This window comes from Mus pahari, chromosome 7, assembly GCF_900095145.1.
Source record: "Mus pahari chromosome 7, PAHARI_EIJ_v1.1, whole genome shotgun sequence".
Classification (NCBI taxonomy): Eukaryota; Metazoa; Chordata; class Mammalia; order Rodentia; family Muridae; genus Mus; species Mus pahari.
In genome coordinates, this window is record NC_034596.1 from 79,252,213 (window position 1) to 79,279,351 (window position 27,139).

The 27,139-nt window shown below is 44.0% G+C and overlaps 1 protein-coding gene and 1 pseudogene across 3 annotated transcripts; one reads left to right on the forward strand and one right to left on the reverse strand.

Annotated features, from left to right (window-relative positions):
* The window catches only part of LOC110324061, a 17,198-nt pseudogene extending 8,021 nt beyond the window's left edge, over nucleotides 1–9,177 (reverse strand).
* A 4,562-nt stretch (nucleotides 9,178–13,739) lies between these two features.
* On the forward strand, nucleotides 13,740–23,275 carry LOC110324526 (acyl-coenzyme A thioesterase 6). 3 transcript variants are annotated; one of them, XM_029540934.1, is made up of 4 exons: nucleotides 13,796–14,513; nucleotides 19,560–19,762; nucleotides 20,440–20,521; nucleotides 20,856–20,934. In XM_029540934.1, the coding sequence occupies exons 1-3, from the start codon at nucleotides 14,057–14,059 to the stop codon at nucleotides 20,473–20,475; spliced, it is 696 nt and encodes a 231-aa protein (XP_029396794.1). In that variant the 5' UTR covers nucleotides 13,796–14,056; the 3' UTR covers nucleotides 20,476–20,521; nucleotides 20,856–20,934. The 3 variants fall into 3 exon arrangements, with proteins under 3 accessions (XP_021057828.1, XP_029396794.1, XP_029396793.1); XM_029540933.1 differs by lacking the exon at nucleotides 20,440–20,521 and adding an exon at nucleotides 21,316–23,240 and having other exon boundaries at nucleotides 13,805–14,513; nucleotides 20,856–21,045; XM_021202169.1 differs by lacking the exon at nucleotides 20,440–20,521 and having other exon boundaries at nucleotides 13,740–14,513; nucleotides 20,856–23,275.
* Nucleotides 23,276–27,139: the final 3,864 nt, after the last annotated feature.

Sequence of the window (27,139 nt, forward strand, 5' to 3'; positions counted from 1 at the left end):
GACCTTTGGAAGAGCAGTCGGGTGCTCTTACCCACTGAGCCATCTTACCAGCCCCCGGACAATTTCTTAAATGTCTAAAGATAAGTCTTTTTAAAAGAACAGTATTTTTTCTTATGAGTTGCATATGCATAAACAATTGCAAATTTGTGACAAATTTGAGAATTTATAGTATCTGAGGGATGAACAATTTTTAAGCAATTTTAAGCTCTGAGATATATTGACTATTAATATACAAATTAAAGCTTGATTATTTAACATTTTAAAACACCGTCTACAGCACACAATTTAATTATCTGTGCTGAAGCAGGAGGAAACTAAAAAGAATAAACATGTGACCTAATTCACATATTCTTTTCTTTTATAAAAAAGCTGCTTTTAAATACAAAAAAGGGGTGCATGCATGCATGAATTTATAGAAGATACAAATGCATGCATAAAAGCAACTTTTATCTTTAGGATGATTATCAATTTTATCTTAAAATGATGGTATGCAGTAGGCCAAATATTAGTATTTTGGATAACCAATTTGCTGTTTGGAAAAGGGAAGTTTTAATTTTAACTAGTACCACAGCAGCCTTACAATAGGATGTTAAAACTTTACTTGGAGAAGAAAAATGATTTTACATTAATGCCTTCTCTTTGCCAAAACAATTGCTGTGGGCACACTTAATAGCCACAACTAAGATAAGCAGCTAGTATTTAGTTACCGTAGTATAATTGATAACAATTATAAAAGCTTCCTGTATTTTCTGCAAAGCCTTTTGTTCTTTACCAATTAATTTGTGTCTCTCGAGATAATATTCAAATGTTTAAATTATTTTAAGACCTTACAGTAAGGTCCTAGCCAATTAACATCTCTTGGAAGCTTTGGAAAATAAAAATTTTGAAGCAAATCAAATTTTTGCTCTTAAATTTTCTATATCACAATTTTCTAGTATAACTAAAACCTTAAATATTAAAAAGATATGGCCTCTGAATCTTATGGGACAAACTCCCCAGAACTTTAAAGCTCATTGTGTGAGAGCAAAGATTTGAAGTAAACTTCCCTTTAGAGGCCTTAGCTAATACTTTCCACACTGAAAGATTTAACTCTTAGCTTCTTGTATAGAAGCAGAGACAATAAAAATTATTCTTACATAATGTAAGCTGTATAAGCCATACTTAGAGGCAAAACTTTCCACTGATCACCAGTTCACCAGACGCAAACCCTTTACAATTATCAAGGAAAGACAAACTCTTTAATAATTTTATATGAAGTAAGCAAGACAGACTGTAATGTCCTTACGATTGACCTTTTATAAATTTTGAATTTAAACTTTATTATGAACAACACCTGGGTAGATCTGAAATAAATGTTTAGCTAAAAAGAATTCTCCCTGAAGGCAGGGAAAGGTGAGGTCCCAAGAACTTCCTTAGGCAAGGTCTGTAAAACAAAAGAAAACCACAGGAGCTTTCCTGAGGCTGCTCTGAGCATTTGGTCTGAGGCTTGGCCCTCCTGCAGTGAGGACAGATTTCAGGTGGACAATTCAACTGTCTGCCTATGCCTCCAATTCTGAACAGTCTTATGATTTTTAAAACATTTAAAAATTGTGAAAAAGTTGCTTGTATGGTAATCCCCTGTAAGGCAGCAACCATAGTGAAGTTGTATGAGAGTCCAATATTTGCACAAAGACGAACATATCTAGATAAGTCTGTCTTTTGCTTTGTATGGTCGGATGGCCACAGAGAGCTATATTAGTGCTCTCATAAGATGATTACTCTTGTAACAATCCTAATTACGTTATATAGGTGAATTAAAGATCTAAAATTTGAAATCAAGCTGCAAGCTGCAGTCAATGGAGCATTGGTAACTTTAACCATAATTTTTAAGTTTTTTATACAAGGTTAGAATATATATATACATGTACACACACACATACACACACACACACACACATATACATATATAAAACTTTTGGTAAGCAAAACCCAATTTTAAAACACTATCATCTTTGAAATCAATGTTAGAAACATCACTATCACATTACAAAGTTTGGCTGCCAATTTATACCTATGAATGTATGACTGCAAATTTTAATGCGTCATTAAAAAGACATTGTTTTAAATCTTATCCCTAAGTCTACCTTTTAGGATAAGAATCACGTTAAATATTATCTCAATTAGAAGTTTTCCTAGAGGCCTAGTTTTTCGGCCTGCTTTATGCCACATGTTTAAAATGACTCCAACCCTAAGTTACCATTTTAAAGCTAACCTTTTTGTCACCACTGGAGCTAATACTCTATGATCAGAACATTTTTACACCCTTAAGAGCAGTCAAAAACCAAATGAAGCGGCTATACGAATTATAAATTTAGACCACAGAATTTTACCTTTTTTCGCTATAATTTTAAGATAAAAAGTACTTTGTCACTTGCTAGACACAGTAATTATGAGATATATTTTTAGGAAAAAACCAACTATCAGCTGTTTTGCTTTAAAATTAAGAGTTCACAGACTCTCTTAAAGACAGTTAGTTTCTCTGCAGGGGCTTTCCTGCTGTGCTTGATTCCTGGCTAAGCTGTGGGCCTCTCTCAGGCTCCGCTGCACAAACTGAGACTGAGTTGTCAGTAGCTAAAGTTTTAGGCATTTTTTATCTTCGAACATGAAACACAGAACAGTCACTCATTCAGACGAGACAAAACAGACATAAATTGACACGTGGAAGATTTGTGCACCAAACACAGACAATACATAGAAGGTAGAGAACTTGATGTAACCAAATCTAAGTGTCTCCTGCAGGGTCCAGAGAGAAAGCCGGACGTCTCCGGATTTCACTCTGTCCTTAGGAGAATTCTAAACTCCATTTTCCTTCTCTCTTGATCTCTCTCTCCCAGGTTCTCTTGTCTAAAATTTTTTCCTCTCTGAACCATGGGCAGCAATACTCTGTTTTACAAAATTTTTTTAACACCTTTTCTTCAAACTGAAGCAGCTCTTGAGGGCTGTGGGCAAATGCCTGTTTAGAACCTTAAACCCTATTCCTCTCACCTGAAGCAGTTCTTGAAGACTGCAGACAAAAGCCTGTTTAGAATTTTCTTTTCCCATTTTCTGCTGTCACCTCTAAGTGGCATTAGTGCCAGGTCAACACAATACCAGCTTAGACCTTCTTATTCCTTTTTTTCTCATGGAGCTCCACATTGGACAGCGCATCCTCAGTTTGTCCCCACCGTGTTCAGGCCCCACGTTGGGCGCCATATGAGAGGGCTGCCCATGGCCACACTCGACCAGGTCTGTCCTGAAAGGCAAACTGGGGCTGTAAGGGGAAAAGAAGGTGAGAAAGAATGGGGCCAAGACAAGGAATCCTGATCAAAGCCCAAAGTTTAATGAAGTACTAAGTTTATATAGCATGGAGAAAACCCTTCCCCCCAGCCCCAGTCTTGGGGCCTGTGTAGGTGGATCTTCAGGAGGGTGACTCTGGAGAATCTCAGGAGCTTATCAGCAGGGAGCAGCGTCTGCCCTGAAAGGCAATTGTTTTGAAGAGCACTGGCAGGTGTAAACAAAGAGCCAGCCTGACAGGTACCACCCCAGGTGGTCCTATGCTAGTGGCTGCAGAGGTCTGTAAGAGCCTGCTTTGAGGCTGAAGGGAGCCAACAGGAAATTAGGACCAGGAAACTGAGTGGAGATTGCACAAAGAGCCAAACATCCAGTCTCCCCATCCTGCCAGCACCTGACTTCCATGATGGTGGGCACAAAGAGCCATGAATCTCCCTCTACCATCCTGGCTTTCAAAGGCAATTAGCTCTCTTCAAATTAGACATCAGTGGTAAGATGAGGCTCAACTCCACAGACTCAACTCTCACAGACTCCATGAAGCTCAGATGAGCAATATCTGGAACTGAGGAATTCATTTTTTCATATCCCATTGTATCTCCACTCAGAAAGGAGGCCATGGGCCATTTGCTCTCTCTCTCTCCTCGGTGTGAGGTACCCTGCTTCTGCAGTTGTTCTGCCTGTCTGAGTTGCTCTGGGGCTAGAGGCTGCAGCCTCTGGCTTAGCCCCTGAAACCTCTGGTAAAGCCTCTGCAGGGAATTGTGCTTCTCAAAGTTGAAGCCTTTCAACATTTATTACTGGTTTACAGGGTCAGGCAAAGTTTAAGACTAAGTGTCCTTCTAAGTTTGTTTAGACCAACTCATTCAATATCTTTATATCTTCTTTGTGACTTTCCATTAATGATTTCTGTAACCCCTTGGAATGTGCTCTAAGTTTTCGAAGTCTATTGTTATCTCAGAAGCAATTAAGCAGTCCTGTTATAAAAGGAACTCCAATATCTCTGGAGGCTGTCATTCGGAAACAATGGTAACTGCAGAATAAATACTCTTTGTCTTTGAATACTATCTGAGTCTGGGGTTCCTTTACTGATTTTTTTTCTTTTTTCCAGAGCCATCCCTGCCTTGCCCCACACTCCAGTCTAAACTCACGTGGACCTGACTTTTTATCTTCTTCACTTGTAGCCATGTGATTGACATTTCTTTGCTTTTCTTTTTCAAGTTTTATTTATTTATTATATGTAAGTACACTGTAGCTGTCTCCAGACACTCTAGAAGAGGGCATCAGATCTCATTACGGATGGTTGTGAGCCACCATGTGGTTGCTGGGATTTGAACTCAGGACCTTCGGGAGAGCAATCAGTGCTCTTAACCACTGAGCCATCTCTCCAGCCCCGTGATTGACATTTCTTAATGGTAGGTCCTACTGCAGGGGCTTCGCAAGTATGAGTCATTACAGCTCAAAAGACAATCAGATGTTGGAGACACTCACAAAACACAGAACACTGGTGACTGACTGTAAGGGATCTGGGTCAAGCTCGAGGTTTTTGTTGTTGTTGTTGTTAGATCTTGTGAGTTGTGTGCACATGTCTCACATGTGCACAGCTATATTCTTACTCCCTGAACTTGGAGTGACAGGTATTATGAGTCACTTGACCTGGGTACTGGCTACCCATTCTTAGCCTTCTGGAAGATCAGCAAGTGATTTTTTTTTTTTAAAGATTTATTTATTTATTATATGTAAGTACACTGTAGCTGTCTTCAGACACTCCAGAAGAGGGAGTCAGATCTCGTTATGGATGGTTGTGAGCCACCATGTGGTTGCTGGGATTTGAACTCAGGACCTTTGGAATAGCAGTTGGGCGCTCTTAGCCGCTGAGCCATCTCACCAGCCCTCAGCAAGTGATCTTAATGGCTGAGACACCCCTCCAGCCTGATATCCTCATGCATATGTGGACTGTGCAACTGTACCAGAAACACACTTTTCTTCCTGACTTGGGAAAAAAGGATCTGATTATTTTACAATGTCTCAGCAACTGAATAGAAACATAGTTTCTAAACCAAAGACAAAAGTAACAGCTAACCTGATGGTGACTGAGCAGGTTGGTCACAGCTTCCTCAAAATACTGCCGGTGACTGTGTTCTTCTATCTGTGATTTCCAATATGTTCTTTTCCTACTTTAACCACCCCAAATCTGTTTTTGAAGCTTGTAATAGAAATGATAATTTGATCTTGCAACTAGTAGATATTAAAGCCCACCATTGATTTACCTGTAAATTAATGTAACAGTATCTTTAAAAGAATTCTACATTCTTAGGTATGTCTGTATATTCTGTGTCAGAGCTTGTAACTTTTTAAAGTTATTTTAAAAGATTTTTTATTTTATGTGAATGAATGTTGTCTTAGTCAGGGTTTCTATTCCTGCACAAACATCATGCCCAAGAAGCAAGTTGGGGAGGAAAGGGTTTATTCAGCTTACACTTCCACATTGCTGTTCATCACTGAAAGAAGTCAAGACTGGAACTCAAGCAGGTCAGGGAGCAGGAGCTGATGCAGAGGTCATGGAGGGATGGTCTTTACTGGCTTGCTCCCCCTGGCTTGCTCAGCCTGCTCTCTTATAGAACCCAAGACTACCAGCCCAGGGATGGCACCACCCACAAGGGGACCTCCCCCTTGATCACTAATTGAGAAAATGCCTTACAGCTGGATCTCGTGGAGGCATTTCCCCAACTGAAGCTCCTTTTTCTGTGATAACTCCAGCTGTGTCAAGTAGACACAAAACTAGCCAGTACAAATGTTTTGCCTAAGTGTGTGCCTGGTACCAAAAGATGATAGAAGAGGGTATTAGGTCACCAATAACTGGAATTACAGATAGTTGTGAGCTGCCATGAGGGTACTAGGAATTGGACTTACAACCTCTACAAGAACAGCTAACTGCTCTTAACCGCTGAGCCATCTCTCCAGCCCAAGGCTTGTAATTTTCAAGGTTGTCATCAAACTGTCTACCTTACTCCGAGTTTATCTGTACTTGCTTAAAAGTTCCTGGACTAAGCAGGGCGTGGTGGTGCACACCTTTAATCCCAGCACTTGGGAGGCAGAGGGAGGCGAATTTCTAAGTTTGAGGCCATCCTGGTCTACAAAGTGAGTTCCAGGACAGCCAGGGCTATACAGAGAAACCCTATCTTAAAAAAACCAAAAAAAAAAAAAAAAAAAAAAAGTTCCTGGACTTTTACTGGACATACTTCTTTCTATACTGGGGGCAGTAGGAGAGCCGTTTGTTCCACAGATAATGTGTCGAGGCTCCTTACCATTCCTTATCTCTCTTCCTTTGAGGTTTTGTGTCTTTATTATCTTGTATTAATTTCCTTTGTCAAATTCTGCGTTCCGATTGTATGTGTTTGATGTGTAAAGTCAGTATCACTACTTTTATTTCTTTATTTTGATACAGGGTCTTACTCTGTAGCTCAGGGTGATCTGAAAGTCACTAGTGTGGCTCAGGCCAACCTCAAACCTGTAGTACTCCCGACACTTCACCTCCAGCCCTACTTCCTTTGAACTGTGCTTAGAATCTGTCTCACTGAGGTTTTATTTTTCCTTTACAATTCTCTGACCCTGTAGGAAATTCCTCCCCAGTTTCCCACCCCGAATTATAAAGTTACACATTTTTCCCACGATAGTTTTAATGACACCACACACAGGCTCGCATTCGCGCACAAGCACGACTTGCACAGGCTCCCTGTACAGCAAGAGTTCGCTTACTCTAACACAGATACAGTGTGAAAGGAATCTCTGACAAGGGAAACAGTCGGCTGCAAGTCGCAATCAGGAGAGAGCTGAAAAAAGTATGTCAGAAAATGAAACTGGTAGTAATTGCTGGGATTCTGTCTAAACTCCACCCTAATGGGTCCTGGCAACAGCCAGGTAGGCTCCTCCCCACAGTTACCTGGCAACAGCCAGGTAGGCTTGGCCCAGTATTAAAGGGGCTGCTTGGCCCCGCCTCTTGCTCTTACACTCTTGCCTCTCTCTTGTGCCCCCTCTCTTCCCATTCCCTTACCCCCCCCCCAATCTCTCCAAGTGGTCAGGGTAGGCCTCCACTTATCTACTCTCTCCTTCTCTCTGTCTTTCTCTACCTCTACAACTCTCTTAACTCCCCTCTTCGTGCCCAAAATAAACTTTATACTATACCGGTGTGTGTCTGGTCCCTCAGGGGAAAGGGATGTCTCTGAGACACTCCCTTCCCCCACACCCCACCAGAACATATTCTTACAGCCCTTTCTCTTTCTGTGATCACAACAGTAATCCCCAGAGTTCCCATGCTGCAAACCTCGGGAAGCTCTGGACTTTAAAAAACAGTGCCCTAATTAGGATAGCAGGTTACAACAGACTGAGAAGAGAAAGGAAATATAGATAATCATGAGGATGTTCCGGAAAGACCACACGGGAATCTCTTATGAAGGCCCTTTCCCACTGGTGGAGTTTTCCCTGTTATCACATAAATATGTAGCAATCCTATTTTAAGGCCGTTTGCTAGGAAACCATCTACATCCCTTCCATCTTCTGCAGCAACATTGGGGCCATCAACACTTGCAGCACTAAGCATTAACTGATGTTTAGGATGCAGAGCGTCCTTGTATCCTAGGATGATCTTCAAACTGCTTTTCATCAGCGTTTCAACAAAGGGTCATGAACATCACTGGCCAAATTCCCTACAACTGCTCTCTGTGAGTCCCTCTCAAAGCTGTGGCTTCGGCCCTGGAAAAGAGTTACCTAGGAATCATCTGAGAAACAAAACTTCCTGGCACTCTGTGCCCACACTTTCAGATTCTGGACTCTGAGTGGCAGTAAAGTCCTGCAAGTTAGAAAGTTCCCCGGTGCTTGGGCCGGCCCACTTTGCCTGAACAACACATGCCAAATGTGAACGTGTGCACAACCTTATCTGTGAGCCTAAAGATCAACAGTGCGGATTTCTAGTTCACCAGGCTTGGGTGAACTCTGCTGCTTTCCTAAGCAACTTAGGATGCTGCTTCTCTGGTTAATTTCAGTTCAGGACCCACGAGCCCTGAACCCAAGTCCTCAAGGCTTTTCCAGGGGCAACTGACCTTTTAATAGACCCATAGAAAGAATAGAAGACTGGACCAAGAGAAGGGGCCCAGGGTTCGCAACCTGGGCTGTAAGCACAGGGCAGGAGGAGGATGAGGCAAACTCTCCTGGGGGCAGGAAGAGAGAGGCGCGCACCCGGCCCTCGCGCACGGGCACGCGCCGCACCCCGGGAGCCATGAAGTGACGCTCATGACCGCCCGCGCCAGCAGCCGCCCGCCGTCGGGCTCGTGTCCGTCCAGCACCTCCAGCTCCACCACGAAGGGCGTCTGCACGTCGCGCTTGATCAGGCGCTAGAGAGGTCGTTCGGGCTCCATGGCCCAGAGCAGCCCTATGGGCTCGAGCCCCGAAAAGCTGCCGCCCAGCGCGGGCGCGCGCGCCATGTCCAGCTCGCCGCCGGCGTCGGCGCGGTAGCGCGCGTGGGCTCGGAGGAGCGCGCCTTTCTCGTCGCGCAGGGCCGCTCGCAGCGTGATGGGCTGCTGGGGGGGGGGGCAGGCCGCGCAGCGTGATGCCCAGCGGCTCGTCCCAGCAGCCGCGGCCCGAGGCCTCCAGGCTCAACGTCGCCGCCTTGAGGAGCTGGGTCCTCGGGGAGAGCCACGCGAGTCCGGAACGGAGCCTGGAGTGCTGTGGAGCCGACCTGGCGCGTCTCTGGGAGTTCCTGACTCGTAGGTTCCAGGACTCAGACAAGACAAGGACTCTAAGGTGGGCGGGGAGGTCAGAGGGACAGTGAGGCTGAGCTAAGCAGGAGGATTTGGCCCCATTCACACCTACTCCCATTGTGATTATTGGGTGACCGATTGGTGGTAACCCTATAGCTATACGCGTAAATAAAAGTAAAAAAAAAAAAAAAAGTTAAAAATAGCTAAGACCAGTTATCTTGTAAAAACCAATTAATTTCGTACAGTTAAGGAGTCTTAGAAGCCCTAGTGGGAGAGGCCATCTCTGGTCTTGAATCATCTCGCAGTAGGGGTCAAGGTGGATAAATTGGAGCAAGCAAAATACGTGATGGCCTGAGGCTACAATCCTAGCCCTCCTGAGCAGAGGTGGGCTATCTCTGTGAGTTCCAAGTCAGCCAGGGCTACATAGATCTTTCTTTAAAATAAAAAATAAAAAATAAAAAATAAAAAAAGGCCTTGTGAAGTGGCGCACACATCGCTGTGAGCTCGAGTCCAGCCTAGTCTACATAGTGAGTTCCAGAGCTATGTGGCGAGACCCTGTCTCAAAAAACACGCGCGCGCGCGCGCACACACACACACACACAAATATAAAAATCCACCTCAATAGGAGTACTGTGATAAGTTTAGGGGTGAAAGGGAGGACGGTATTCACAAGGGACCAGGATCACTTGATACCAACAACAAATTCCAGAGTTTCCCAAAATTACCCCTGCATGCAAAAATTTGCTAGACAGATTTAGGGTACTCACTCTTATAACCATGGCCCACCTGTGTATTTTGTTGCTCAAGACACATTTTGTCAATAAATTGCAACTTCATCAATCCCAGAATCTGCTGCTTTCTTTGATCTCCTGAAACCTCTTATGTTTTTTGCTAACAGATGTGATACACCAAGACCCAGGCTTGTTTAAAACACACTACATTTCTGGGAGCAGAGGAATCAAAAGCTCTGCTAGGTCACCTCTAGAGAGAGAGAGAGAGAGAGAATGGATCTCACTGCACGCAAAACCAAGAACTGAAAATTTAATCCTTTGTTTATAGGTATAAAAGCATGAATCTGAAAAAATAAAAATAAAAACACAGCAACCCAACAGAGCCACAGACTCAACAGTAAGCACACATAATCCAGTGACCAAGACAATTTAGAAAAATATCCTCATTCACTTGTTCACATTTGATATCAGGGAAAACTGTATCAATTTAGAAAAAAAAATAAGATAATCTTAGAATTTTCTCTAAAGATTAAAGTTTAGGAAACATGTAAAAAGAAATCAAGGCATGGAAGATTACAAAGTGCTCTCTGTTCTACTTATGGTTCCATAAGCTTCAGCTGGAACATCCTGTGACACCACAAGGTCCTCTTAATCATAAGAGTTTAAAGGCTGAATGGAAAAGAAAAGGACCTGGCCCAGCAAAGCTTCCCAAAGTTTGCACTCCGGAGGCACATGATGTGGTTCAATAATCCGCTCATGATGTACCAGAACTGAAGCCAAAAGTGGTAGGTGCAAGGAGATCAAAGAAAAAACAGACAAACAAAGGGATCCAGAATTTACTGGATCAGGATAAAATTTACTGGGGACTCACAGACAGAAATATGTCTAGAGCAGCAACATGACAAGAAGAGTTTTGTATCCAATGACAGGATTTATGCCCTACAATTGCTAAGGGTGACCCATGAGAACTGGAATGTACCTAGCTATACCAAACATTTATTTATCTCAGTTAAAAAGTAATCCGAGGGGCTGGAGAGATGGTTCAGTGGTTAAGAGCACTGACTGCTCTTCTGAAGGTCCTGAGTTCAAATCCCAGCAACTGCATGGTGGCTCACAACCACCAGTAATGAGATCTGATGCCTTCCTCTGGTGTGTCTGAAGACAGCTACAGTGTGCTTATGAATAATAATAAATAAATCTTTAAAAAAAAAAAAAAGTAATCCGAGCACCAGAGGATGTTACAGCATGAGCTGACTGACTCAACGCCTCTGCTTGTCCTAAGGGCTTGGGGTACATGACAGAACAACTTGTTATACAAGATAGCTGTTATAACCAAGGTACTAATATTAGTTAAGCTGAATCCCCACATTGTCACAAAGGATGAATATGTATAGAAAATATCAGACCCGGAGGCTTTACAATGGGATGAAAAGAAAACTTTAAAAATCCCCAGTTGAAGCTGGGTGGTGGTGGCACACGCCTTTAATCCCAGCATTTGGAAGGCAGAGGCAGGTGGATCTCTGAGTTTTGGGTCAGCCTGGTCTACAGCATGAGTTCCAGGACAGCCAGGGCTACACAGAGAAACCCTGTCTTGAACTGTCTTGAAAAAAAAAAAAAAAATCCCAGCATTTGGAAGGCAGAGGCAGGTGGATTTCTGAGTTCGGGGTCAGCCTGGTCTACAGAGTTGAGTTCCAGGACAGCTAGGGCTACACAGAGAGACCCTATCTCATGAAAAAGAAAAGCAAGGGAGGGGGAGGTAGGTAGTGACTTCTTTAGGCCACTGGGAGCATGCCCATGAATGGAGTTGTAGAATCCTAATGTCTTTCTTTCTAAAGCGTGATGTGTATGTAGGTGGACCTCACCTTGTTGTCTGCATTACACCCATGAGAGGCTTCCGTTGCTGGAGGCCCCAGATCTCAGACTGGATTTCAGAAACTTTAGTTAAACATTTTCTCCCCATAAATTAATGCCCTGGGATATCACCTTGCAGTAATGCAAACCTGACTGAAACAATTATCTTTGGGAAAGTATGACTGGAGCGGAAGAGTGGCTCCCAGGGTCTGGTGCTGAGAGGTTCTTTGGGAGATCTTGTGCTTAGATGGTTGGCCTGCCTGTCTCTGTGTATCAACTCACTAGACACATTCAACCTATTCTTTTCATATGTGTGTTTCCTATGTTTCAAAGTGTCTCTCAAAGCTTGTGTGCCAGAAAAGACAGTTTTTTCTTCTAGGACAGGGTTTCTCTGTGAAGCCCTGACTGTCTTGGAACTCACTCTAGACCAGCCAGGCCTCGAACTCACAGAGACCCAGCTGCTTCAGAGATCCAGCTGCCTCTGCCTCCCAAGTATTGAAATTAAAGGCATGTACCACTATCGCCTGGCATTGTAGAAACTGCAATATTCACTGCACTTGTAAGAATAGGTAGAAACTTTAACTCTGTGTTGGTGAATGGAGTAAGTTACAGCAGGGGTGGATCATCTCTAGTTTTCTCTTTGAAGGAGGAGTGTGGCCTTTTTTTCTTGCATGCTTCGTTAATCTGTGTGTGTTTGTTTAAAACAGGATCTCGCTATGCAACCCAGGCTTGCTTTGAATTACAATTACTGGGGTTCAGAAATTGCCACTCAAACCAAACAGTGACCTCAGTTAAGCAAGAGTAGCTTATTGAACGCACACCTTAAGCACACCTTAATACTAGGCATCCAGTACTGCAAAAGGGACTTGGGAACCTAATTGCAGTACATTCTGCTCTCAGAGTAGACTTTTTATAGGAAAAAACATGTTCAAAAGTTCAAAGGGCAAGGAGGGGAGCAGTTGGCTTACTAGACAAAGTATTATCAGCCAACCTTTAAGCTGATTGGTCCTGAGTAAAGTGAGGGAGGTGGTGGGTGGGTGGTGAACAGGAGAATTTCAGAACACTGAGATAACAAAGCATGAGTATTAGAGTCACAACTTTTGGGCTTATTAGTAGCATTCTTCAGTGTCAGTTATGAAAACCACAGTGAACTCATTTCCTAGTTGCAGGAAGGGCTCCCCGGTGGTTATTTTAAACATAACAGTTAATAATGACCTTTGATTTAATGGGTCCTACATAAAGCTTTATGAAATTTTTTTTTAAAGATTTATTTATTTATTATATGTAAGTACACTGTAGCTGTCTTCAGACACTCCAGAGGAGGGCATCAGATCTTGTTACAGATGGTTATGAGCACCATGTGGTTGCTGGGATTTGAACTCCGGACCTTCGGAAGAGCAGTCGGGTGCCCTTACCCACTGAGCCATCTCACCAGCCCGAAATTTATTTTTTTAAATATTTATTTATTTATTTATTTTATGTATGTGAGTACACTGTCACTACTTGTCTTCACACACACCAGAAGAGGGCATTGGATCCCATTACAGATGGTTGTGAGCCACCATGTGGTTGCTGAGAATTGAACTCAGGACCTCCGGAAGAACAGTCAGTGCTCTTAACTGCTGAGCCATCTCTCCAGCCCCATGAAAATTTTTTAAGAGTAGCAAATCTCGTTCAGAAAATACAGAACAAAACAGGGTATGTGGTCACATGCCCTTGAGCCAAGTGACACTTCTTTGTATCAGTGACTAGCAGGCATGTTACAGCAACAATATGAAATAGCTGGCAGGCATAGGACAGAATGGCTAAGCTATTCTGGAGGAGTGCGTGTGTGTGTGTGTGTGTGTGTGTGTGTGTGTGTGTGTGTGTGTCAGCCTAACACAATGATCCTCCTGTGTCTGAGACATTACACCCAAATTTGAGTGCTGTTGGCTTTCCACTACTGTATGACAGGAGATTGAATATGGGCCCCTCCAACGTAGACTTCCCAGACTTCAAAACTGTAAGGCATAAATCTCTGTTCTTTATAAAGTATCTAGCCTTTCATATTTCCCTGAAGTAGGAAAAAAAACAAGCCTAAAATAAAAGTAATACCGTATTTAAAAGTTGTTTGTTTTTATAGAAAGCTGCTACTGAATCCACACAAAGGCCAGACTTTGCCTCGTTCTTATTCACCTAGTGTCACCACCTACCCTCAACACCACGTGAGCAGAATCCTCTGTCCTGGCACAACTCCACTGCTACTTTGACCTCACACATCTTTCCTGTATAGAGTCAGCCGGTTTTCTGTTCTTGTCTTGTCTGAGGCACGGGAGCCAGGGATCGGGTACTCCCAGAGTCGCACCAGGTCGGTTCCACAGCAGGCCAGGCTCTGCTCCGGACTCGCGTGGCTCTCCCCGAGGCCTCCAGCTCCTCATGGCGGCGACACTGAGCGTGGAGCCCGCGGGCCGCAGCTGCTGGGACGAGCCGCTGGGCATCGCCGTGCGCGGCCTGGCCCCCGAGCAGCCCGTCACGCTGCGCTCTGCCCTGCGCGACGAGAAGGGCGCGCTCTTCCGAGCCCACGCGCGCTACCGCGCTGACAACCACGGCGAGCTGGACCTGGCACGCGCGCCCGCGCTGGGCGGCAACTTCTCGGGGATCGAGCCCATGGGGCTGCTCTGGGCCATGGAGTCCGATCGGCCTTTCTGGCGCCTGATCAAGCGCGACGTGCAGACGCCCTTCGTGGTGGAGCTGGAGGTGCTGGACGGACACGAGCCCGACGGCGGGCGGCTGCTGGCGCGGGCGGTGCATGAGCGTCACTTCATGGCTCCCGGGGTGCGGCGCGTGCCCGTGCGCGAGGGCCGGGTGCGCGCCACACTTTTCCTGCCCCCAGGTGAGTTGTACCCCACCCACCTACCCACCCCGCTCCTGTGCTCACAGCCTAGTCTATTTTCTGGTCCTGAATAGACCCCATGTGTAACTTTAGTAACCTTATCCCCACTCTCCAAATTCTCACAGTCTTCTTTAAGAGTGAATTTTCTACCAAGTTTCCTTCCCTTAAGACACTATGAATTCCTCAACTATATGCTGAAGAGGGAGTGCAACTTGAAATCCACTAAATGCCAGCCCCACGAGGGAGGGAGTCCTGATATAACCAATAACTTATGCCTGTCGTAAGAGTGACTTTTGCCTCCTTTCACATCAGACTTTCAAAGTGCCTTTAACCGACACATGAAGACAATGTTCCCTAACCATTAAAAAAATATGCATAAAAATATGCACGACAGAACCTCTCCCCACCATAAACATGCTGGTGGTAGTTTTCAACCTAGAGTTATTTTTGCCCCTTCATGAGGACATTTGGCAATATTTGTAGAGATTTTTTGGTTGTCAAAAATGAAGACTGGAGCCCAGCAGTGGTGACACACACCTTTAGCACAGGGGAGAGAGTACGCTGATCTCTGAGTTCAAGGCCAGCCTGGTCTACAGAGCAAGTAACAGGCTGCCAGGACTACATAGAGAAACCTTTTGGCAGCACAGTGGAAGGTTTGGGGGGTGGGGAGGGGATGCTGCTGCCATTTAGCTGGTAGAGACCAGCATTCCTGCTAACTTTCTAACCTTCCCACCAAATACTGAACAGCCCCAGTACAAAATGATTCTGTTCGAAATGAATACATTGTTGCTGGGGAGACAGCTCAGTCGGGAAAGTGCTTGCTTGGCAGCCATGAAGATCTGAGTTCAAGTCCTCAGTACTTATGTTAAAAGCTGGGCACCAGAGTCAATGCCTGTAAAATGCTTCGAAGCCTCTCCGGAGCTCAAACAACAGGACTCCCGGGCTTTGTTAACTGCCAATCCCGCCTGCCAGTGAGCTCCAGTCTTCAAAAATAACAAAATAACATGAAGAACTGTTGAGGAAGACATCCAGAACTTTGGCCTTTATACACACACACACACACACACACACACACACACATTCACACACACACACCAGGACATTCAAGCACAAGCACTTGCCACAGACCACCCCAGTTGGGTGTGGGGGTCCCTGGAACTGAGGGTTCTCGAAGCTAGGTGGGAAAGGATTTGGCAATGACAAACAGAAGCAAACACAGAGGCCGTTTGATTCTGAGTGTATTTTGCAGCTCTCAAGCAGGGGGGTTTTATACATAAAATATCAAACATTACAACTCTTGGAGACTGTATCCAGCAAAACAATCACAAATACCAACAAAAATCATTTGGCACAGTAAAGCANAAAAATCATCCAAGCATTACAACTCTGAAACTATGTATTCAATGAATCACAAACAGAACAGGTAACATCATTATTAATATAAATCATCGAAATATACCAATTCTAAAAGGATGTGTCCACTGGGGCAGTTGTCCAAGGCTAGTGGCATATTTCCAAGAGCAGGTTAATAAATCGTTATGGTCAATATTCTTAACCGCTGAGCTAACTCTCCAGCTCCATGGTCAATTATTATTTAACACCTAATGCCTGATTTTTTTAAATAAATCTTCAATGCATAAATTTAAACTATTTTAATTCTTTCTAATTAAGACTTTCTTTACTACTTATCAAAACCCACCTTCGCTGACACACGTGTAGCCATATGAAATTTTATTGTTGGGAAAATTTTTATCTATCACCATAGTTTTGTAAATGATTTAGAAAGTAAAGTGTTGGTTTCCCTAGGGATAAGGTCATGTTAGTGATCCCATCTCTAGGGATGGTTTCTTACCCATTATTCTTACTTAAGATCTTGGCCTAGGCTACCAGGAACATGTAAATAAGAATAGGAATAAGAGAAAACAAAACACATAGGTTGCCATGAGAACTATGGCTCAATATTTTTTTCTCCGGTGAAGAGTTCCACGAGTCCTCCCCCTTTTGAGGTCAACCCCCTCAGTCCGTGGAACTTGTCACATGGATCCTACTGGAGGTCACTTACATTCACAGAACACACACACACAGACAGACACAAATGGATGCTGTGCTGATGTTGGCAAACCCTGGTCTAAGAAAAGTAGGGTGCAGTCTATGTAAAATCAGAAGAAACATGGTTCCTGGCACACCCCTTCCAGCCACAGAAAGTACTAGAGTCACTGCAGAACACAGAATTTTGAAACTGACTTTGGTGGTTGCTGCACAAACTAAGAGACTATCCTTAATTTTTACAACTCTTGGGCACTTTCTAAACGTTACTAGTGTCTGCTTGGTACGTGGGACCGCCTGTGACTGGAACTGAGACCTGTTCCAGCCTCAGAAACAGTTTCTCTATTTCTGGAGACTTCCACAGAACTTTAATAGGAGCTCTGTAAATCATCATGACTGATTAAGTCATCCAGACAGAATATTTATCCTCCTCACTGTTCTATTGTTGTGAAGAGACACAATGACCAAGGCAACTCTTATGAAAGAAAGCATTTAATTGGGGGCTTCATTACATTTTCAGAGGTTTAGTACATTATCATCATGGCAGCATGGATCATGCAGGCAGACACTCAGGCAGTAGCTAAGAGCTAAAACCTGATCCATAGGCAGAGAGGGCAACATCAGGCCTATTGTGGGCTTTTGAAACCTCAAAACCGGGCTGGAGAGATGGCTCAGTGGTTAAGAGCACTGACTGCTCTTCCGAAGGTCCTGAGTTCAAATCCCAGCAACCACATGGTGGCTCACAACCATCCATAATGAGATCTGACACCCTCTTCTGGTGCATCTGAAGACAGCTACAGTGTACTTAGATATAATAAATAAATCTAAAAAAAAGAAAGAAAGAAAGAAACCTCAAAACCCACTCCCAGTGACACAATTTCTTCAACAAAGCCACATGTCCTAATCCATCTCAAATAGTGCCACTTCTTGATGACTAAGTACTGAGGTATATGGACTTACATGGCCCATTCTTATTCAAACCACCACAATGTTATCAAGGTTTTAATAAGACAAAGCAAACAACACGATACGCAAGAAAATGAATTAAACAGTATGGGGGTACACATTTGAAATCCCAGGCACTTGGGAGGCTGAGGCAGGAGGATCAGGATCTCAAGATCCTACATTACAAAGCAAGTTTGAGACTAGTGTGAACTACACAAGACTCTTAAAGAACAAGAGGGAAAGGAAAGAAGAATGGGGGGGGGGGGGAAACCCTGAAAATTTTATTGTCTACTATATGGCCAGTGGTGGTTTGAATGGACATGGCCTCTATGGGTTTATATATTTGAATATCTTGTCCCCAGTGGAAAGACCTGTTTGGAAAGGATTGGGAGGTATGGCCTTGTTGAAAGAGGTGTGCAACTGGGGTGGCTTTCGAGGTTTCAAAAGGCAGCATCTCTCTCAGCTCTCTCCACCTCCTGCTTGTGGATCAAGCTATGAGTTCCCAGTTACTGCTCCAGAGTTCTCCTGCCAACCACATGATGGTCATGGGCTCCAACCCTCTGAAATTATCATCTCCAAATTAAATGCTTGCCTTTATCAGATGCTTTAGTCATGGTGTTTTATCAAAGGAATAGAAAAGTAGCTGAGATGTGGTCTATCAATATTTGGGGCAAAACTTATAGCCCAATAGAATTATTCTTTTTTTTTTTTTTTTTTTTTTTTGGTAGCTTGAAGGTAATTTTATACCATGTTCTTTATAGCTTTTTTTTTGGTGGTGGTGGTGGTGGTTCAAGGCAGGGTTTCTCTGTGTAGTCCTGGCTGTCCTGGAACTCACTCCATAGACCAGGCTGGCCTCGAACTCAGAAATCCCCCTGCCTCTGTCTCCCAAGTGCTGGGATTAAAGGTGTGTCCCTCCACTGCCCAGCAGAATTATTCTTATATCTATAATACAGTGTGGCAGATCCTCTGAGAGGGAGATTCTGGCTAAGGTGCTGGTGAGAATGTGTCCAAGACTATCTAAATTGAAAGTTGCAAGCTGGGCTAGGGTGCCCTTCTTTAAAGGTAGAACAGATACCAAGAAGATAGGACTGTCCTCTAGTAATCCCTGGTGGAACTAAGAATGTTTTATACCCATAAAGCATTTTTAGATATTTTCTAAGGAAACTGAAAAAGATTGTTGGAAGATGTGTGTTATTTTTAAACTTTATCATCATTGTGACAAATTAGGAAGGGGAGATATTTTGTTACACTTCTCTTTTCTCTGTAGCTTTATTAAAATCAGCCAGACATAGTGGCACAGGCCTTTAATCCTGGGAGGCAGATGCAGGCAGATCTCTGAGTTTGAGGCCAGTGTGTTCTTGTATAGTGAGTTCAAAACTAGCTAGAGCTACAGAGTGAGACTGACTCAAAACAAAAACAAAAACAAAACTAGCCAGATGTGATGCTGAAAAGGTCAGCTTAGGAACTTTGGGAAGGTCATGAAACACTTGCCCCTCCAGAAGGGAGAGGCTAATTAACATTTCTCAGATCACTGGGCAGAACCAACCTGTGGGTGGGGACACATTCCACAGGACAGACTTTTGCCCACATCCAGACAAGGGAAGTCCTTGTCACCTCATTCCCTAAAGATCAATCAGTTTAAAGGGTGCACTGTTCCGCCAATCATATTGTGCCTAGTCGCTGATGCTCTATACTCTGCCCATGGAAACCATATAAAAACTCGGCCAAACGGGTGCTGAAGTTTGCTGCCTCTCCTTTGGATCTAGGACGACCCCAGTGCACTGGAACAATAAATGCCTCTTCCTGGCTCCACTTGGTTCACTCAGGGGGGGTCCCTGGCCACACATCTGTAAGTCCACTGTTGAGAGGCAGAGGCAGGAGGATTAAGGGTTCCAGGACACCTTATACAATGTAAAAAAGCCAGGTCTCCCACGGAAGAAAGAGAGAGAGAGACAGACAGATAGACTTTTTCTTGCTGATTGCCAAAAATCTGAATCCCCAAATATCTTTTGGGCAGCTAAAGCCTTTTGTGACATGATGCATGGTCTTCTGCAGGCAAGGGCCAGTTCCCTGGGATCATCGATTTGTATGGAAGTGTCGGTGGCTTATATGAACACAGAGCCAGCCTCCTGGCTGGGCATGGTTTTGCCGTGCTTGCCCTGGCTTACTTCCGGTTTGAAGACCTCCCTGAGTATTTGAGTGACGTTCACCTGGAGTACTTTGAAGAAGCCTTGGCCTTGATGCTACGCCATCCTCAGGTGGGTTCCAGTGCTGGCCTGAATACAGGGGAGGATGAAGTGGACTCAAGCAGGGTCAAAGCCCTGCCAGGATGCTGGGAATTAGACCCAAGGCATCCCTCAACAGCTGCTAAGATTATCCTATTTCTGCCCAGCTCTCCTATCTCTTAAGACTTAACTGTTCCAGGCTGGTGAGATGGCTCAGCGGGTAAGAGCACCTGACTGTTCTTCCAAAGGTTTAGAGTTCAAATCCCAGCAACCACATGGTGGCTCACAACCATCCTTAACAAGATCTGACTCCCTCTTTTGGAGTGTCTGAAGACAGCTACAGTGTACTTACATATAATAAATAAAAATAAATCTTTTAAAAAAAAGAAACATAAAGATTTAACTGTTTCCCATAGTAAACACTGCAACTCCAAAAGCAATAAGAAACTGCTAACCTTGAATTCTCCCACAACTGTCTGAGTACATCTCAGAGGTTTGCCTTTTTCCCATTACTAGCACTAATCTAAGATTTTAGTAGGAAAGCACCACTAAAAAAAAGACATCTGTACACTCTAATCTAGGCCTAGACTGTTTTCAGCCTCTGACATTTACTGCTGAGTCAGCCCATCCTTTCTTGTTCTTTCTGAACTCTGTCTGGTTGGGTCAAACTCCTCTCACAGCTGACTGATTCAATCTGGCTTCTCTTTCAGCATTTGAATTGCTCTGTTTGGGCCTCAAACAACTAACTCTCGAAATCTTTTTTAATCTTCTGGCTCCTTCTCAGAACAACAAGTGAGTTCTAAGGTTTTAAATTGAGCTCGATCTTATATCTTTTTTTTTTTTAATGCTGCTTTTTTACTTGCCAAGTTAGGAAAAATATTTAACAGTCCATTAATTTATCTTACAAGGGCCTTTCTGTATACTCTTAACCGGGTCTTTATAAACATTAGATAGTCTATATACTCAGAAATCAATTTATTTATTAGCAGGCTTGTTTTTAACTTACAGATTATGGTATAAGGAAGACCAGGAGGTTGTATTTGAGGATGATACTTGGAGAATATAAAATCACTGCATGCTTTCCACTTGTGAACCCTACACCTGTTCTCCCTCTCTCCCCTCACAGGTGAAAGGCCCAAATATTGGACTTCTTGGTATCTCCAAAGGTGGTGACCTGTGCCTCTCGATGGCTGCTTTCCTGAAGGACAACATCACGGCCACTGTCCTTATAAATGCTTCTGTGGCCAACACATTAGCGCCTCTGTATTACAAGGATCAGTTTGTTGTTCCTAATCTTGGGTGTGACCCAACAAAAAGTAAGATCACGGAGACAGGCCTTTTGGATTTGAGGGATATGTGGAACAATCCACTGGAGGAACCCAACCACCAGAGTCTCATACCATTGGAAAAGGCCCAGGGACCCTTCCTGTTTCTTGTGGGCATGGATGATCACAACTGTAAGAGTGACGTCTATGCTCATATAGCCTGTGAACGCCTGCAAGCCCATGGAAAAGACAGACCCCAGATAATCTACTATCCAGAAACTGGTCACTGTATTGAGCCACCCTATTTTCCTCCTCCCATAGGCACTGTACATTCTCTGGTGGGTAAAGCCGTCTTCTATGGAGGTGAGCCAAGTGCTCAATCAAGGGCACAGCTGGATGCCTGGCAACGCATTCAAACTTTCTTCCGAAAATATCTCAATGGTGAAAAGCCTGCTGGACACAGCAAACTGTAACATTGTAATTATATTGAAAGTTCTAATTATGCCATGCAGATTCTTTTGGGTTTGCGGAGTACTAAAGAAGTTTGGGGGTTTTGGGGGAGGGGGAGGGAGGTAGGGACCCAGATTGGGTCTCACATTCACTATGTAGACATGGAAGAACTTCTAATCCTCCTGCTTCCACCATTCGAGGGCTGATATTGTAGTCCTACACTGTCACGCCTAGTGCTATGCCTTGCCAAGGACAAAACCCAGGGTTTTCATATGATGAGCATCAAGGGACTAAGGGTGATTCCGTGACAGGCTACAAACTGGCAATTTGGGAGACTAGGCCTAAGTTTCTGTTTCCCAGAAATGAGGATCCAGAACCTGTGGTCAGCCAACCACAGCCTCAGGCATCCAATTCAAGAACACCTTGTCGTCTGGCCTGAAGTTAAAATAGATAGCTAAGATAAATGAACAACCCTTCAGTGAGGTTTCCAGAGCCTAACCAATTATAAACTTAGTCAGACCCCTATTGATAGAACTAACCAATCAAGATAAAGGATGCATCCCCCCTCCCTAGAATTCCCCAGACAATAAAAGCTGGGCCTTCAAGCCCACTAGAGGTCTCCATTCCCAAATGGGGAGTCATTCAGCTAAATAAATGCTCTTTGCTTTGACATACTATTTAAATCTGAGATATCGTTCTCTGGTGATTCTTACATCCCAACAGGCTAGCATCCAGCCAACAAAGCTGCATCCCCAGCTCCCTACGAAGCTCATAGGGAGCTCAGCCTCCTTGTAAGGCTCCTACTGGACTCTGAGCCTTTGCAACAACTCTCCTCTCAGTGCTGGGGCTTCTCTCTCCCCTGAATTTCAGCTAATGGGTCTGTTTAACTCTGTAAGACCAACTTTAACCTTAAGTAAAAGAATATAAGAAGGATTTGTACAACTCCCAGTTACTGGACTGTCTTTTATTCTGCTTCCGAGGGAACCCACCTGCTGAAAGAAGACATACAACAAATAGATTCTGTCTCTCTCTCTCTCTCTCTCTCTCTCTCTCTCTCTCTCTCTCTCTCTCTCTCTTTTTTTTTTAGCAGTTTTTAACATGCCTGAAATTTGCTCAAGACTTCACCCTGACCCCCAAGGTACTTATCAATATAGTTACCGTCTTGTCTGAATTACCGGTCACTGTGTGATATTTTCCTGTCTGGGGAAAAAGGTTTCGATGTCAAGATGACTATGACTATGAAAGGTGAGCCAGAGCCTATGACTTTGGGCACAGTTCTGCCCACAGAGTCACTTTCTCCCATCCCTGTCTGCTCTTATTACAACCGAGAAGACTTCCCACTAGTTGTAGTGAAGCATTAGCTAGTCCTGAGATTCCAGAGTAGAGGATCTTCCCTGAGCACAAGAACGTCTTCCAGACTTCAGGACAAACCCCATGGTTTCCTGGCTGTAACCAGAACCTCTCACCAAGCCAGTAGCTTTCACTTCTCTTTTCTCTGAGTGGTAGGCTAAGAGCCTTTGCATCTTGCGTGCTGTCCCACTGTTAGATAGAACATAAACATGACCATCCAAGCCTTGTTGTTGTTTGTACAGCCGGACAAACTTGCAGCCGGACAAACTTGTAACCTCATGACCTCAGCTTTCATGATAAAGCCTTGAACACAAGTACAGTCAAATCCTCTGAGCTCTGAACTTCTAGCCATTCCTCAAACATGGGCTGAGTGAATAAATCTGTGCATGATAATTTGGGCTCATTGTGGCTGCTGTTTTCTCTGTTCATTTGTTTCTCCTTAAACAGGGCCCATTCGTTTTGAAAATAAAATGTGTTTTGGATAAACTTGATTTATTGTTGTTGTTGGCATTTAGTCTAGGCTCCGCCCCACAGTTACCTGGCAATAGCCAGGTATGCCTGACTCACTTTAAAGGGGGCAGCTTGCCCTCTCTTCTCTCTCTCTCTCTCTCTTTTTTTGGTTTTTCGAGACAGGGTTTCTCTGTATAGCCCTGGCTGTCCTGGAACTCACTTTGTAGACCANGCTGGCCTCNAACTCAGAAATCCNCCTGCCTCTGCCTCCCAAGTGCTGGGATTAAAGGTGTGCGCCACCACGCCCGGCCTCTCTTCTCTCTCTTGCTCCTGCTCCTTGACCTCTCTCTCCTAGACTCATGGCCAGCCTCCTCTACTCTTTCCCCCCTCCCCCATGCCCTGAAGAAACTGTATTCTATACTGTATGGTCCTGTGGCTGGTCCCTCAGAGGAGGGGGGATGCCTCAGCATGGGCCCCCACCAGAGGCACCCCCCACTCCTCACCCTTCCTATCCTCTCCACACACACACCCCCCCCCCCCGCTCCACTATACCTGCCTTCAACAAACATATCTCCGGTCTCTTTCTTTTTATAAAACACAACAGTTGTGGTTAAAAGAATGGAAAGATCTGTTACATAATCCTTTTGTTTCTTATGGGAATGCTTTTAGCCTTAGAAAATCTGAAACTCACAGTATTTTGTTATGTTTTGTTCCAAGGCAGGATCTCTCTACATAATCTTTGTCGTCCTGGAGTTCACTGTATGCGAGGGGAGCAGAAAAAAAAAAAAAAAAAGCAGACGGCAGCTTCAGTAACATTGCATTCGTCAGACTGGTCTGCCTACCATTGATTAGCTCCCACAAATTAAGTGGCTTCAACAGGTTAAGGGGAAGGTTTCTATCGTAGATAAAAGAGTAAGGCTAGCTAGAGGCATCTGGGGAAGATTGCCGTGGTTGCCTCTGGGAGACAGAGAGAGGAGCAGAGAGGAAACAGGGAGAGCATCAAGCTGACAATTGCCAAAGCAGAGAAGATGGGAGCAGAGAAGAAGATAGCAGAACTGGTGGGCAAGTCCTGCTAGTTCAGGTATAAGAGGGTGCGTGTTGCTGCAGGAGGAGGTCGGACTCGCTAGCACAGCCTGAGAACTAGCATGGGGCTCTGGTCTCCTGGAGGCTTGTTAAGAGTGTCTTAGATGCCCTTTCCAGAGGTTGGGGTTTGTAGGAGCCGATAAGAGAGTAATGGTGTTTCCTGGCAAACAGAAAACCACTATCCACGGTTTCGGAGGAATGCTGAGAATTTACTGGAGTCCAGCCTCAGCTGAGCACAGTCAACTGTCTTGTTTTGACCAGTTAGGACCTGACTCTAGCTATGTTGACCAGGCAGGGTTGGCCTGAAACTCACAGAGTTCCCCCCCTTCCTTGGTCTCCCCAGCTGGGATTAAAGGTGTGAGCCACATGCCTGGCTCACAGAGTTCTGGATAGGAAATGTGTCAAAAACATGTTGAGTTATTTTGTAGAGGCAAGTAAATGTCCAATAACATGAAGTTGATATAATGGTATAATATATAAAGTGGGGGTTTCAGCACTGTATGGGTAAAAGTAAGGACATGACCACTCCATGGTACGGCTGAGGGTTTTGTTTTGTTTTGTTTTGTAGCCGTGAAGGAGAGTATGTCCAGAAGTATCTAGAAGATTCCAGAGCAGGGAGAGAAAGTAGCAGACTAAAAACAGTCAGTATTCTGAACAAGGCCATGAGAGGAGCAGATAGGAGGAGAGTGAGAGAGGAAGAGGAGAGAGAAACAGACAGACAGACAGACAGACAGACAGACACACACACACACACACACACACACAGTGTGGAAGAGAGCTCATCGCTGAAATGACAGGATTATATAAGAATGAGAAGCTGGGGGAAGAGAAAGCCATGCCTGAGCAGGATTAGTTTAGTATAGGGGTGGGGTGAGGAGAGCTAAGAGAAGCCATGGGTACCCAGCAAGCCCAGAGGGCAGCATGTGTTTTGGTGTGCTGATAGGAACCACATGTAGACTCTTGTCCAGAGTGTCTTTTGGACCTCACAATAAACAAGATTTATTCACAGTCATGTGATTTCATTATCTTATTTCATAATGAAATTTGTTATTTTTAACTAAAATCAAATCGCATCACAGAGCAATCAGGAAATACACAAGCAATAACATTGTAACAGCTCCAGTCAACTGGAGCTGCCCTGATAAGCTTCCATAGATTGACTTCAACAATAGGAATTTATTTTCTGACAGTCTGGAACCTTCAGTATAAGCCCAAGGTGCAGGCTGGGAGGTCTCTGATGGCCTTTTGTATTTTCCTGATGGTCCTTCTGGTGTCTTTTACTCTTACATAAGTGGTAGATTATGGCCCTACTTAACCTTAAAGGCCCTGTTTCTAGATACTGTGACAGTCACATTAAGACTTCAGCATATGAATTTTGAGGAGACACAATTCTGTGGTTAACAATCATCATACCTTCATAATACCCCTTTAAATATGTGTTTACACACTTTTATGTGTACTATATAGATTTTAAAGAGGATCCCATCAACTATTCTGCTTAGCAACTTGAATTTTTACTTAAAATACATTGGTATTTTTGGTTGGGTAATAGCCTCAGGTGATGAGGCTGTACTGGAAAATAGCCCCTGACCATAAAGAATGTCTTAGCCCCAGACTGACCTTTCAGATTCACTTGCAGAAACAATAAGCCCTGGTCTTGAAAACACAGCACACCCCGCTCCCAGTATAATGGCAAAAAATAGCTGTAACTTCCTGGTGGCTACCTATATTTTACACATGTCCTTTAATTGGGCTCAACCTTCATCCCAGGCAGAAGTTGGGGTCCTTTTCACATCCCATAAAGTAGTCTTACCCTGTTGAGATCAAGTCTGTTTGCTTCTCTGCCTTGTTTTTTCTTACACTTTTCATGTGAATAAATGTATTTCTAAAATATTTTAATAGAACCATTATTCCATTTGTATGCTTAGTATTACTAACCAATCCTTTTGTTGACATTTGTGTTTTCTTTTTCCCATAAAAGCTTTAAACGTGTGTGCTGAGGGAGGTTCCATATGTACTTCATGTGTTTACTGTTCCTTGGGATGAAGGCTGAGAACTTCTGGCTTGGTCGAAAAGATGCAAAAGTTTTAAATGTTCTTAAATTCATATCGCCAACAGCCTTCCAAGAAAGACCATCAATTACTCAAAGCAGTTTATTTGAGAAGCTCTATTCTCCAGGTCCCTAGCAACTCTATTAAAACACGAATCTAGTACACACACACACACACACACACAGCATTCGGGAGGCAGAAACAGCCAGAGTTCCAGGACAGACAGGGCTACACAGGGAAACCTCGATTTAGAAAAAAAACAAACAAAAAATGCGTCTGTTTAATTTTTCTATCTGACTTCTTAGGGAAGGAAAAAAAAATCTTGGTTGCAAAATAATCAACACTTTATAATACCTTAAGCGTGTTTCAGGCACCTGAGTTCTCCTTGGAGGATCTAGAATAAGGAAATGAGAAGTTCGCAGTTTAATTGTGGATATACTGAGCTAAGCAAGACCGTCTGCCTAAGACATTTTTCCAGGGAAGGACTTTTAAAAAAAAAAAAAAAAAGTTATTTTATATCAGAAATGCAAATGTTATCAGGAGGTCTGAAAGTTGCAAGTTTAAGGCAATACTGACTTTGGGAAAGTGCATCAACTACTTGCGTGGGTAATTGAGGTCTCGTCTAATCCCCGCCACCCCCACCCCGCACCTGCTCAGCGCAGAGAGGTTGGAGGACCCGGGGGGCCGCCAGCCGTCCCACAATGCTCCGCTCGCGCCACCCTAAAGGCGGAGAGAAAGGACCGCTGCCAGTGCAGCCAAGA

Bases quoted from the DNA above. Each gene is read 5' to 3' on its own strand.
- LOC110324526 (XM_021202169.1), top strand. From the start codon at position 14,057: ATGGCGGCGACACTGAGCGTGGAGCCCGCGGGCCGCAGCTGCTGGGAC. The intron at 14,514-19,559 runs GTGAGTTGTACC...GGTCTTCTGCAG, and splicing joins CACACTTTTCCTGCCCCCAG to GCAAGGGCCAGTTCCCTGGG. The intron at 19,763-20,855 runs GTGGGTTCCAGT...CTCCCCTCACAG, and splicing joins TGATGCTACGCCATCCTCAG to GTGAAAGGCCCAAATATTGG.